Here is a 13,652-nt window from a genome sequence, read left to right as displayed (position 1 = left end):
ATCTCTTCTTCCTGAATGTGATCCTTCAAAAATCACAACAGTCGACATTAAACGCACAACACAAGTTTTTCAAAACACTTCAGGAAACTCTGAAATGATAAACGTGTGTATTTGTGTTTCAGTGTGTCCTGCAGACATCCAGCAACTGATGGTGAATAAAGAAGAGGTTCCCCCTGAGGAGCAGCAGTGGAGCCCCCTTGTGGACCAGGAGAACCCAGAGCCCCCCTACATTAAAGAGGAACAGGAGGAACCGTGGGCCAATCAGGATGGGCCGCAGCTTCAAGGACTGGAGGAGGCTGATATCAAGTTCACATTGACTCCTGTCACTGTGAAGAGTGAAGAAGATGAAGAGAAACCTAAATCGTCCAAGCTTCATCCGAATGAGACGAAGGTCGACAGAGCGGACTGTGGGGGACCAGAACCAGCCAGGAACTTAGGTCTTGATGGACGTTTACAACCAGGTCCTGAGGACAAGACTGAAGACTCTTATGAGACTGAAGACAGTGATGATTATTGGATGGAGACCAGGGAACCTCAGACTGGTTTAAATACAGGAGATAACAAACAGCCTCCAAGTGATATGGGATGTAAGACAGACAAAAATGTGTTTAGTTGCTCTGAGTGTGCTAAAAGATTTAGCAAAAGGGACCGTCTAAATAGACATATGAGCAGTCATACAGCAGAGAAACCGTTTAGATGCTCTGAGTGTTGTAAAAGATTTCGCCATAGGTTCTCTCTAAATACACATATGAGGAATCATACAGGAGTGAAACCGTTTAGTTGCTCTGAGTGTGGTAAAAGATTTAGCCAAAAGGCCCATCTAAATTCACATATGATGAGTCATACAGGAGAGAAACCGTTTAGTTGCTCTGAGTGTGCTAAAAGATTTATCCAAAAGGCCCATCTAAATTCACATATGATAAGTCATACAGGAGAGAAACCGTTTAGTTGCTCTGAGTGTGGTAAAACATTTAGCAAAAATGGCCATCTAGATGTACATATGAGGAGTCATACAAGAGAGAAACCGTTTAGTTGCTCTGAGTGTGGTAAAACATTTAGCGAAAATGGCCATCTAGATGTACATATGAGGAGTCATACAAGCGAGAAACCGTTTAGTTGCTCTGAGTGTGGCAAAAGATTTAGCCAAAAGACCCATCTAAATTCACATATGATGACTCATACAGGAGAGAAACCGTTTAGTTGCTCTGAGTGTTGTAAAAGATTTAACGAAAGGGGCCATCTAAATGTACATGTGATGACTCATAAAGGCGAGAAGTGATTCAGTTGCAACCTTTGCTACAACAAATTTATTAGGATTTATCAGCAGATATTCATATTATACATATTCATAGTTCACTGTTTTAAATAGACTATTAATAGTTTATATGTCCCTAGAAAATATAACTCATTGAATAACACGAAAGATTTGTGTTTATATATCTTGTTTCTACTGATTTCTACATAATTTATCTATTTTTCATAATGTCCATAGTGTCATTTTAAGGTTAAAGTGTGTTCCTTGCAACGTTTGAGTGTGTGTTTTTAACTAGTTCATTTGATTAAATATGTTTCTTTTATCGTATATTTGATGCAGCCGAGAGGTCGATGATGTTGTAGAAGTTGTTGATGATGAAGGAAGGATTCCGAGGACCCAGTAGTTTCGGTGTAACAAGGTTTATTACAAGAAATTACAGGTCGGGACGGGCATCTAGATACCCGGAGACACACAGCCAATAGTGAAAGTCTGACGTGCTGGGGTCTTACACACAGTTATATAGGGAGATTCGTTCCACCCATGACTTCTGGGTAAAACACATCCCACATGGGATTTCTGACTAAATAAGGACACGTTTTTGTGTCCGAACATGAAGACACACTGGTCAAGAACATCCCTTCTGAGCCCATCTGTTAACTGGTCAGAGATGGTTCCCTAGATCAAAGGTCGTCCCCAAATAGGTAAAGTAAGTAAGACAAACACCTGGTGGACTCTCTGAGAATGTCTGAGTGTCCAGAGGGCAAACACCATAAATGTAAGCCTATTATTATGTTCTAAGCATATGTCAACATGTTTTACTCTAACGAATACACAACACTTTTAAAACAATGGTTTGTGAGATTCAATGACGGTGTGTGTTCTCCTTAATGTATTGACTGTGTTTCCAAGAATAAAAGTCTAATAAAAAGATGGATGCGTTGTCGCCCTCCTCCTCTTTGTTTCTGTACGAACGGAGGCTGCACTGGCTACAGTTGAATTGTTTCATCGATAGACGAATTAATCAGCTTCTCACAGTCAATCGGAAGCAGCAATGACGGAGGAGCCCTCGTTGACATGAATGACGGTAAATGTCAGACAGCAGGATTGTTAAATTCAGAGACAGCTGTGTTGTCCCCAATCTATCAAATTTAAGATGATTATTTTTATATGTGTGTTTGTACTAGGATGGTTTGGTTCCGTTGGTCATTCTGTGATACTGGACTCAGTAGATCACAGATCTATATAAAATAACAAAGATCATAGGGCAGTGATTCAAAACAAACTTATATAATCTAATGAGCAATTAGTAAGCAAGGATCAACATCACGTGACGGGCGCAGGAAATTAAGTGTTTATCCTTGCCGCAGTGCGCACAACGCATGCCATTCTTCAAAATGCATGTGCTCGGGCCCCTTCAGTGAAGCTCTGCAGTCCTAGATATTGTCATTTTAATGTTTAATTGTTTTTGTTTTCATCTCAATTGGAAGTTGATCTGTAAGCCCTGGTAGAAGTACATCAAAGTAAAAATGTGGAAAATGGCCACTAAATGCAAAATTGCGGTCTTCCTGTTGTGTTTTTCATAATGCCCCTTGAGCCTTTTTTGTTTTTCTGGTTTTCCATTTTATTCCATTATAGTTGAAATTTGTCTCTGGTTCATTTTAATTCCTAAAGATGTAATAAGAGCTACAGATTAGATTTAATGATATTTTACCAAACAAAAAAGGCATAGTTGGTTTCTCGTTGATTCCATAGTTCAGGTGTTTTTTGTCTTCATACGTGCCCTCCATCATATGTATCCTCTGTGTGTCGACAGATTCTGGTCTGAAGACAAACACTTTGTGCACAGCAACAACGGATTCAGTTTGTGAATCTCTGGAAGGATTCTACTGTACATAACCAACAGAGCAGGTTATTTGAGCCATCCAGTCAATGAATTGTCAAACGGATTTCAAATATTTCAACTCAAGGTTTTGACATGGTCTCAAATGTCCCCAGTGAACTGGCGGATGTGCAAACACACAATGTGTCCCTAGTCATGTGTAGTGTTGTCCAAAAGAGGCAAAGCTGTAATTACACCTCTATCTAGAAAATTCTTACATTATTTCAGTCTGAGAGTGATGGACATGTCTTATCATGGGTTAGATTCACAGATGTCTGTTTCCACAGTTCATCAAAACAGTTGTGGACAGTGGACATAAGTAGATGGACGGATAAATCTTCCATCTATCAAGATGATTTGTTTGAGTTGGAGAAAACAAATCCAAATAACATCTCCCTTTGCAGCTGTGATAATAATAGTAACAATAATAATAACTTTCTTTCAAAAAGAGAGAGAGCTGAGCTGCAGCCTGCCAGTTTACAAGAATGACAATTTTGAAAAACAGCTTAATATATACAGTATATTTAAATTTGTCATTATTCATATGTTTATTCTTACTACATTTTGCTGCTTTCCCTGTGCTGCTGCCTCGACTATGAATTTCCTCCATGGAGGATTATTAAAGGTACATCTTATTTGAGCATGCACTTCTCAAAGTAAAGTAACAAAGCAAAAACCTAAAAAATATGAAAACAAATAATGAATATAGTTATAAAAGACAGTTCAGTGATCCAGGTGTGATGAGATAAAAGAATGTAAAAAAGTTTCTGTATCTTGAAATGTAACATAGAAGAACAGAATTCTGTCAAAGTGTGTCTGCTCTATCTCAAAAGGAGACATACACTACCGTTCAAAAGTTTAGGGTCACTTAGAAATGTCCTTACTTTTCAAAGGAAAGCACTGTTTTTTTCAATGAAGATAACATTAAATTAATCAGAAATACACTCTATACATTGTTAATGCGGTAAATGACTATTCCAGGTGGAAATGTCTTGTTTTTAATGAAATATCTATGTAGTTGTAAAGAGGCCCATTTCCAGCAACTATCACTCCAGTGTTCTAATGGTACATGGTGTTTGCTAATCACCTTAGAAGACTAATGGATGACTAGAAAACCTTTGAAAGCCCTTGTGCAATTATGTGAGCATTGCTGAAAACTGTTTAGCTGGTGAGAGAAGCTATACAACTGGCCTTCCTTTGAGCTAGTAGAGTGTCTGCAGCATCACATTTGTGGGTTCCATTATACTCTCAAAATGGCCAGAAAAAAATAACTTCTAACGTCTATTTTTTGCGTCTAAAATTTCCTACAATGGTGTGTACTACTCCCTTCAGAGAACAGCACAAACGGGCTCTAACCAGATTAGAAAGAGAAGTGGGAGGCCCCGGTGCACAACTCAGTATATCAGAGTCTCTAGTTTGAGAAATAGACGCCTCACAGGTCCTCAACTGGCAGCTTCTTTAAATGGTACCTGCAAAATGCCAGGGTCAACGTCTACAGTGAAAAGGCGACTCCGGGATGCTGGCCTTCTAGGCAGATTGGCAAAGAAAAAGCCATATCTGAGACTGGCCAATAAAAAGAAAAGATTGATATGGGCAAAAGAACACAGACATTGGACAGAGGAAGATTGGAAAAAGTGTTATGGACAAACAAATCTAAGTTTGAGGTGTTTGGATCAAACAGAAGAACATTTGTGAGACGCAGAACAGGTGAAAAGATGCTGGAAGAGTGCCTGACACCATCTATGAAGCATGGTGGAGGTAATGTGATGTCTGGGGCTTCTTTGGTGAAGGTAAAGTGGGAGATTTGTACAAGGTAAAAGGGATTTTAAATAAGGAAGGCTATCACTCCATTTTGCAACGCCATACCCTGTGGACAGCATTTGATTGGATCCAATTTCCCCCCACAACAGGACAATGACCCAAAGCATATCTCCACATGATGCTCTCTTGATGTCGTCTTCAGTGTCTTCTTCGTGTATAGCAACGCTTTTTATGCAGAGATTTTTTATTTTTTTTGCAAATGGTTAGCCTGACGTTGTCAGACTCACAATTCTAGTCAGAATGTGTGTCTGATACCGCTCCATTGGGCTGTGATTATGGGGCGTGTTTCAACCGTCGTTGTTCCTGCTCCTATCCTTGTGCCGGCACTGTACGGCAGGTGTCTTATTGCACTGGTCCGCAAGCGAGGGATCTGGTGCGTCTATTAACATGGTCCGCTCCTTAAACTGCAGGTATTTATGCGAGGGGAGTCGCTACGTGTAAAACTAAATAAGCCCAACACAAAATAACAGAATAAAACAGTATGCATTACATTACATGTCATTTAGCTGACGCTTTTGTCCAAAGCGACTTACAATTTTAGAACACTCATTTTATGAGGGGCCATTTTAGGGGTTCAGTATCTTGCTGCAGAACACCCGCTCTATCCCCTAGGCCACGCTCTCCCCATAAATGCATAAAGTGGCAGGTGTAGCAGTCAGTTACAGTAAAGGTGAATGCACGTACGAACAAGTTCTCCGTTAAGGATTACAGCTCCACAACACATCAAACAAATCGTATCGCATTTGTCGGCCCTGTAAGAACTTAATCACACGGTTGGAACGCGACATTCCCGTATCCCATCTTCTTCGTGACCATTGGGGCCAGCTGATAGATTAAACTTTTTCCGAATCCCGTAGGAAGGATATCAAAAACATCTTTTCGATCTACAAATGCCTTGATCGCGTTTCTCTGTTCCTCTTTCAAAATGAATGTGCTGTCGATGTCTTCTAAAACAGACTCAATGACAGCATCTACACATCTCAGCTCTCCAGCGGCAGGCATGTTTGTGGAAAACAACGTCAACCCAAGTGCACTTTGATGATGTAGTTGATTACGTTACCGTTGATCATCTGTCCATCATCGTATAAAGCCCGCCCTGACATCTGATTGGCCCGGATGATTTCGAACCGGGCATAATTTCTCCCCAACGGAGCGACTCCAGACCGAACTTCCAGACCTCAAATGTTGTGGGCGGGGCTAAATTCGTCTGGCATCCAGGCTAGCAAATGGTAACATGCTTTAAGCTTCATCAACATACCCACTCGCTCGCGTTGATTCCTGCTGTATTGAAACATTAGTTAAAGTTTTAGAGAGAAACTCCTGCGAAAGTCCTGAGGCTCTCACTCTGACTTTGCATTCTCACATACAGCACCTCTGGAGAATATCAGGAGATTATCTGGAGTTTAGTGCATGTCTGAAAGTGGCCTAAGATTTATCTGACTTCCCCCTTTAAAGTCTGTTCACATGTGCTAGAAGTTTCCATTTTAATACCACATATTTTTCTCCTGAGCAAAAGAGATAAACCTGCAGAAAACCCGTAAACTGTTTTTATTCACTGCAGAGAGAACGTGCTCTAGAATCCAGGTATAATCCCACTGGGTTCCAGCACTTTGTCTTGGTAGGGTACAGAAATAAAACCACTGCTTTGTTACAAAGGGCACACAGCTCATCGTCTCACAGATGTCACTGCACCCATACTACAGTCGCCTGGGAAATAAAACTTGGAGCATCTCCCTGCCCCTCCCCCTTGTTTTTGTTAGGGTTATCTTGCCCTTGAAACATAATTACAAGACTTAGTGGTGGAAATCTTTCCCTTCAAATTGTGACCGCGTTTCAAAAAACGTTGACACTTCATTAGTAGTCATTAATGTAAACTAATCCAACAAAAAGTATTGCCGGGGTTGTCATTGTAATAACATTGTTGAGATCTTAAATAAACCAATGCAATTGTTTGCAGTTACTAAAATGACAAACCTATAATATCCTAAGAACATCTTTGCTAATGCAGGGGAATCCATGACATTGGCCATTCATCCAATTGATATTGAAAAGCTTAAATGTGCTGCATTATTCACGTATAAATCAAAAGCATCCAGCTTCAGGGTGCTAGCAGTGGTCTGTTTGCAACACTGCCAGGATGCTTTGTTATTAGAGGGTTGTTTCAGTGCTTATGAAGCTGTACATATCTTCACGCTCAGTTAAGTGGAAGGACTCTTTTGACTTTAATTATGAAAATACATAAGGAATAGGAACCGTCACCTTATCGTGGTGGAGAGGTTTGCGTGTCCCTGTGAACCTGAGGGCTGTGTTGTCTGGAGCCTTGTGCTCCTGGTAGGGTCTCTCATGGCAGAGTGGTCTCAGGTGAGGGGCCAGACTAAGAATGGTTCAAAAACCCTCAATGAATATCGGAAAAAGAGGAGATGGGACCCGGCCCGGAGGAAGCCCGGATTTTGTGATTGTGTCATCTGATCTGAGGCCGCATGTTTTGGACACTCGGGTAAAGAGAGGGGCGGAACTGTCAACCGAACACCATCTGGTTGTGAGTTGAATCGGGGAATGGGGGAAATTTCCGGATAGACCTGGTAAGCCCAAACGAGTAGTGCGGGTGAACTGGGAACGTCTGGAGGAGGCCCCCATCCTAGGTATCTTCAACTCACACCTCCGGCGGAGTTTTTCTGGCATTCCTGTGGAGATTGGGGGCATTGAGCCGGAGTGGGCGGTGTTCAAAGCCTCCATTGCTGAAGCTGCGGTGGCTAGCTGTGGCCTCAGGGTCTTAGGCTCCTCAAGGGGCGGTAACCCTCGGACACCGTGGTGGACACCGGTGGTCAGGGAAGCCGTCCGATTGAAGAAGGAGGCCTTCCGGGATATGATATCCTGGAGGACTCCTGACTCGGTTGCAGGGTACCGACAGGCCCGAAGGGCTGCAGCTGCTGCCGTGTCGGAGGCTAAGCAGTGGGTGTGGGAGAAGTTCGGAGAGGCCATGGAGAAGGACTTTCGGTCAGCACCGCAGCTCCAGAAGTGTTTCCGGCACCTCAGGAGGGGGAAACGGGGAACCATCCAACCATCCATCCAAGCTGTGTACAGTAAGGATGGGACTCTGTTGACCTCAACTGAGGAGGTCGTCGGACGTTGGAAGGAACACTTTGAGGAACTCCTGAATCCGAATAACACGCCCTCTATGTTGGAGGCAGAGCTCGAGGTTGATGGTGTTTCATCGTCAATTTCCTTCGTGGAGGTCACTGAGGTGGTCAAACATCTCCGCAGTGGCAAGGCCCCAGGGATTGATGAGATCCAGCCAGAAATGCTAAAGGCTCTGGGTGTTGAGGGGCTGTCATGGTTGACACGCCTATTCAACATCGCGTGGGAGTCGAGTACAGTGCCAAAGGAGTGGCAAACCGGGTAGTGGTTCCCCTGTTCAAAAAGGGGGACCAGAGAGTGTGTGCCAATTACCGGGGCATCACACTTCTCAGCCTCCCTGGTAAAGTCGACTCCAAGGTGCTGGAAAGGAGGGTTCGGCCGATCGTTGAACCTCAGATTGAAGAGGAACAATGCGGTTTTCGCCCCGGACTTGGAACTACGGACCAGCTCTTCACTCTCGCAAGGATCCTGGAGGGGGCCTGGGAGTATGCCCATCCGGTCTACATGTGTTTTGTGGATCTGGAGAAGGCGTATGACCGGGTCCCCCGGGAGAAACTGTGGGAGGTGCTGCGGGAGTATGGGGTAAGGGGGTCTATCCTCAGGGCCATCCAATCCCTGTACTCCCAAAGCGAGAGCTGTGTTCGCGTCGTCGGCAGCCAGTCAGTTTCGTTCTCAGTGGATGCTGGTCTCCGCCAGGGCTGCGCCTTGTCACCAATCCTGTTTGTGATATACATGGACAGGATATCGAGGCGTAGTCGTGGTGGGGAGGGGTTGCAGTTCGGTGGTCTGAGGATCTCGTCACTGCTTTTTGCAGATGACATGGTCCTCATTGGATCATCGGCCTGTGACCTTCAGCACTCACTGGATCGGCTGGCGGCCGAGTGTGAAGCGGCTGGGATGAGGATCAGCGCCGCTAAATCTGAGGCCATGACTCTTAGCAGGAAACCGATGGATTGCTTACTCCGGGTAGGAAATGAGTCCTTAGCCCAAGTGAAGGAGTTCAAGTACCTTGGGGTCTTGTTCGCGAGTGAGGGTACTATGGAGCGTGAGATTGGCCGGAGAATCGGAGCAGCGGGGGCGGTATTGCTTTCGCTTTACCGCACCGTTGTAACGAAAAGAGAGCTGAGCCGCAAGGCAAAGCTCTCGATCTACCGGTTGATCTTCGTTCCTATCCTCACCTATGGTCATGAGGGCTGGGTGATGACCGAAAGGACGAGATCGCGGGTACAAGCGGCCGAGATGAGTTTTCTCAGAAGGGTGGCTGGCGTCTCCCTTAGGGATAGGGTGAGAAGCTCAGCCATCCGTGAGGAACTCGGATTAGAGCCGCTGCTCCTTTACTTAGAAAGGAGTCAGCTGAGGTGGTTCGGGCATCTTGTAAGGATGCCCACTGGGCGCCTTCCTTGGGAGGTGTTTCAGGCACGTCCAGTGGGGAGGAGACCTCGGGGAAGACCCAGGACTAGGTGGAGAGATTATATCTCAACACTGGCCTGGGAATGCCTCGGGATCCCCCCGTCAGAGTTGGTCAATGTGGCCCGGGAAAGGGAAGTCTGGTGCTTGAGCTGCTCCCCCCGCGACCAGACCCTGGATAAGCGGACGAAAATGAGATGAGATGAGATAAGGAATAGCTATTTTCGTATTTTTATCTTTACAAATGTGTGTTCGAGTAAAGATTCTGTGTTTTTAACCTGTGAAAAGTGATGTGTTTGAAACACAGATGTCTCTTTTTTTAAACAGTATAGTGTAAACTTGGGGACTAACAGTATGCATTCACACAGAAGAAGATCTGATTTAGTAAGAGTCTGGTTCGTAGTATAATCTCTTACTAAGCAACCAACTACATAGTACACAATCTGCTTCCTGTTTATACTGGCCCAGTGTTCGTAACTGGGCACATTATGAATGTTTTAAGGGGCTCTTTTAGTCTCAAAATATTTCTGTACTATTTTGCTGCGGTTTCTGGGATGAAAATTTAAGTTTTTGTTCACCTGATACCTTTAGATATAGGCGAGTTAGGTGTAATCAAAGTTTTAAAGCAAAAAAAAAAAATTGATATATTGTGAGATCTTCTTTGTCTTTTGATCATTAAAGCATTTGAGAAAAGCTTTTAACAAATAAGACATTTGAAATAACAAAAACAAAATCAGAAACGAAACATTTAAAAAACCAACGGTTTGGTTTTTAACAATGTGTTTTAACAGGTTGCTATATTATCTGTTGTTTAAAACCCGTTGAATAAATGTAATGGAGAATAAAATACAATTACTATATATATCAGAGTAGAAGTATGAAGAAACAAAGTGGAAATACAAAAGTACAAGTGCTTACATGATGTCAAATCATAAAGAAAATTATATTTGTGACATTGAGTAGTGTAAACTGTCTGCAGAGGAGGAGTTATAATGCTTATCTTGACGTGCATATGCTCTTCTCTTTGGGTCTAAGTAAGGCTAACTCTACCCAGGTTTTGATAAACCATGTGTTGGCCATGTGCATGCAGCTCAAAATAATTAATTGCAGAAAAGAAGCTTGATGTAGAATTCAAACTCTTATTCATCAAGAAAGGAAACACTCACACTCAACAAGGCGAAGGAGACATCATGGCAGAAAATATCAGAATTTCTTACACCGGATGAAGATTATACAACCACGTGTGAAAAACAAAACTTATGAGGAGGGAGTGAACCCACAGACAGAGAAGAGAGAAGGAAGATTCTTAGCACTGATCTAACAAAGTGAGCAAAATGTCAGTATAGTATAGTACAGTATAGTACAGTATAGGAGCAGCTTCAGCCACAGACTCATCCAACCCCGCTGCTATAGGAACGATACAGGAAATTGTTCCTCCCAACCGCAATAAGACTGTACAACGCATCTACGTCTGTCAGAGCCATCATCACAGAACTGCACTAAACATACCTGTCTCAATTCATCATTTTATACAATAATATTGTCTTTTGCACACTCAGTCTACATATTCTTACACTCTAATAGTATATTATATTATCTATTGCAGAGGTCTTCAACAGGGGGTCCACGACCCCTAGGGGGTCCGCGGAGGTACTGTAGGGGGGTCGCGAAATGTTTGGTAGATTAAACAATTTTTTTAAATTTTGTAAATTTTTGATTTATTTTCTAACAATTTTTTTTTCACAAATTTAAATGTCTGTAAATACACATTAACATGCATCCAACATATTGTGAGGCTGATATGACCCTCTGCCTGACAACCTCCATCCGTTCAAGCTCAGATAAGTTGTGTGCTACCCATCAGGGTCCGACATCTCACTAATGTGGGAGTATGTGTGCCATCCAGAGATGGCTTGAGGATTCACTGTCTCTTCTACATGTATGTTTAAAATAAAAACATGAATCTCTGAACTACTTTAATAGCTCAGTGTTGTATGCAAGATGTATGTTTATAAATGGCAGTGGCATGGCCACCCTGTACCATGCACATGTTTAAATTAAAAACATGAATATATGAGCCTGTGTAATATTTGAATAGCTTAGTATTGAATGCACAATAACAGGGTAGCTATGTTTATATATGGCACTAGGCAATTTTATACAATATATATAGTAGGGGGTCACTGCTCCAGCTTTCCACCAGTTAAGGGGTCCTTGGCCTGAAAAACGTTGAAGACCCCTGATCTATTGTATCGCCAAATAAATACTATATATCATATACTATATCATAGTCTTTATATATTCTTTGTATATATAAGTCTATATACACATATTTATACATGTGTACATATTGTTATTATTATTATATTTTACCATTATTATTATTATATATACTGTTGCTGCTATTATTACTATATACTGCTATTATATTGGTATAATTACTTTCATATATAAATATATATTATATACTATATATACTGTACTATTTTTTATATACTGTCTAACAATAACATTACCATCATATCATCAGTACTATTACCATCATCTGCCACTGCACCTTATCTACCCATTTATCTTGTGTATCTGTTTTTATTCTTTCTACCACAATATTTTTAATTTATATTTTATATTTTATATTTTATATTTTATATTTTATATTTTATATTTTATATTTTATATTTTATATTTTATTCTATTGTATTGTATTTTATTGTATTCAAATGTGCCGGCTGCTATGACGACTTAATTTCCTTTCGGGGATGAATAAAGTAATCTATCTATCTATATCTAGTAGAAGCTGCAGAATTTTATTACAAACTCATGTTTTTCATAGGTGATGTTAATCTTTCTCCCCAGAGAAATTATACTGTATGTTTTAACAAATTATTTACAAGACTGAGAATATTTAGCTGTATAATATCACATGTAGGGATGTGACATCACTACAATCATTTACTGTTAATTAGCCTGATGAGTTGGAGTATGTGTGAAGCCCATTTGACCCACTGACCTGATAACCCTCAGTGTTGCTGAGACTTGATGTAAGGACTGTATATGATGAACTTATTCTTTTTAGCCGGTTCTGATTCCATCCCGCTCCAAGTTTGCCAAACTCCAACCTTAACTCAAAAAGTTAATATATATTTATTCAGTATTTACTTCTTATGTGTGTTGTATTTATTGTCTTTTTATGTTTCTATGTTCATTGTATGGACCAATAACCAGAGCAAATTCCTGGAAGGTGTAAACCTACTTGGCAATAAATACTTTCTGATTCTGATTCTGAAGTGTGTCTGCTAAAACACGGCCCGGACGACTTCACTCTCTAAAGGATATGGGTGGGAATGCGTGTGGATCTACAAGAAGAAATTATACAAAATGTAACAATGATAAGAATTATGGAAGGGATAAACAGTGCAACTTTACAATCATACACACTACGTAAAGGCACATGCATGCACACTACACACATCCATATGAACAATATATATCCTCATCTACCCATATATACATAATAGTGAGGAACCCACCAATAGAAGTAGAAAATAGTAGAGAAGTCACACAGATATATAATGATGCAGATAATGCGCTGCACTCCAAATTACTACTGCGCCACAGACCGCTCAGTCTGAGCTCGCTCCTTAGCTGAATGCGCACTCCGCTTTCTGTGCTCTGTGCGAACAAGAGAGCGTATAGTCAGGCAAGTCTTAGAAAGGATGAGTATAACTTATTCATTAGGCAATTTATTATTATTGCTTACATTTTGTAGAATGGAATGGTCTATATTTAAGATGGGGGATTGAAATCAACTAACAATTTTGCAACTCTTAACTCAACTCCTAGTTGGTGTAACTTTAAATGATACTGTGGCACATGTCGATGCCACCGTAACCAGAGACAAACCATTTTGCTTTTCAGCATTTTATTTCTTCCTTAATGTGAGGAAACATTCCAAACCAAACATAAGTCAGAGCACTTTCTGCTGGCACCTTGGCTTGGCAGCTGTCTCTTAGTGTCTCTTACCATGTTTGTCTCGAGTGTCTCTCTGTGGCAGCTCTGCTGCTGCCTTTTAAATCTGAGGATCAATCAGCTAACAGCTCTTTCACCGCAGGGACAATGTTGCCTTCAATTCTCACAGTTGCAATCAGAAAT

General features: G+C 41.5%; 1 protein-coding gene across 1 annotated transcript; it reads left to right on the top strand.

Moving 5' to 3' along the window:
• Positions 1–2,186, top strand: LOC133956220 (oocyte zinc finger protein XlCOF6.1-like). The gene has a single exon (XM_062391108.1). It carries the CDS (start codon positions 95–97, stop codon positions 1,277–1,279), a length of 1,185 nt encoding a protein of 394 aa, XP_062247092.1. The 5' UTR covers positions 1–94; the 3' UTR covers positions 1,280–2,186.
• The last annotated feature ends 11,466 nt before the right edge of the window (positions 2,187–13,652 follow it).

This window comes from Platichthys flesus, chromosome 7 (assembly GCF_949316205.1).
Source record: "Platichthys flesus chromosome 7, fPlaFle2.1, whole genome shotgun sequence".
NCBI classification, from domain to species: domain Eukaryota; kingdom Metazoa; phylum Chordata; class Actinopteri; order Pleuronectiformes; family Pleuronectidae; genus Platichthys; species Platichthys flesus.
Note: the sequence above shows the minus strand (reverse complement) of the source record. Positions and strands in the feature narration are given on the sequence as shown.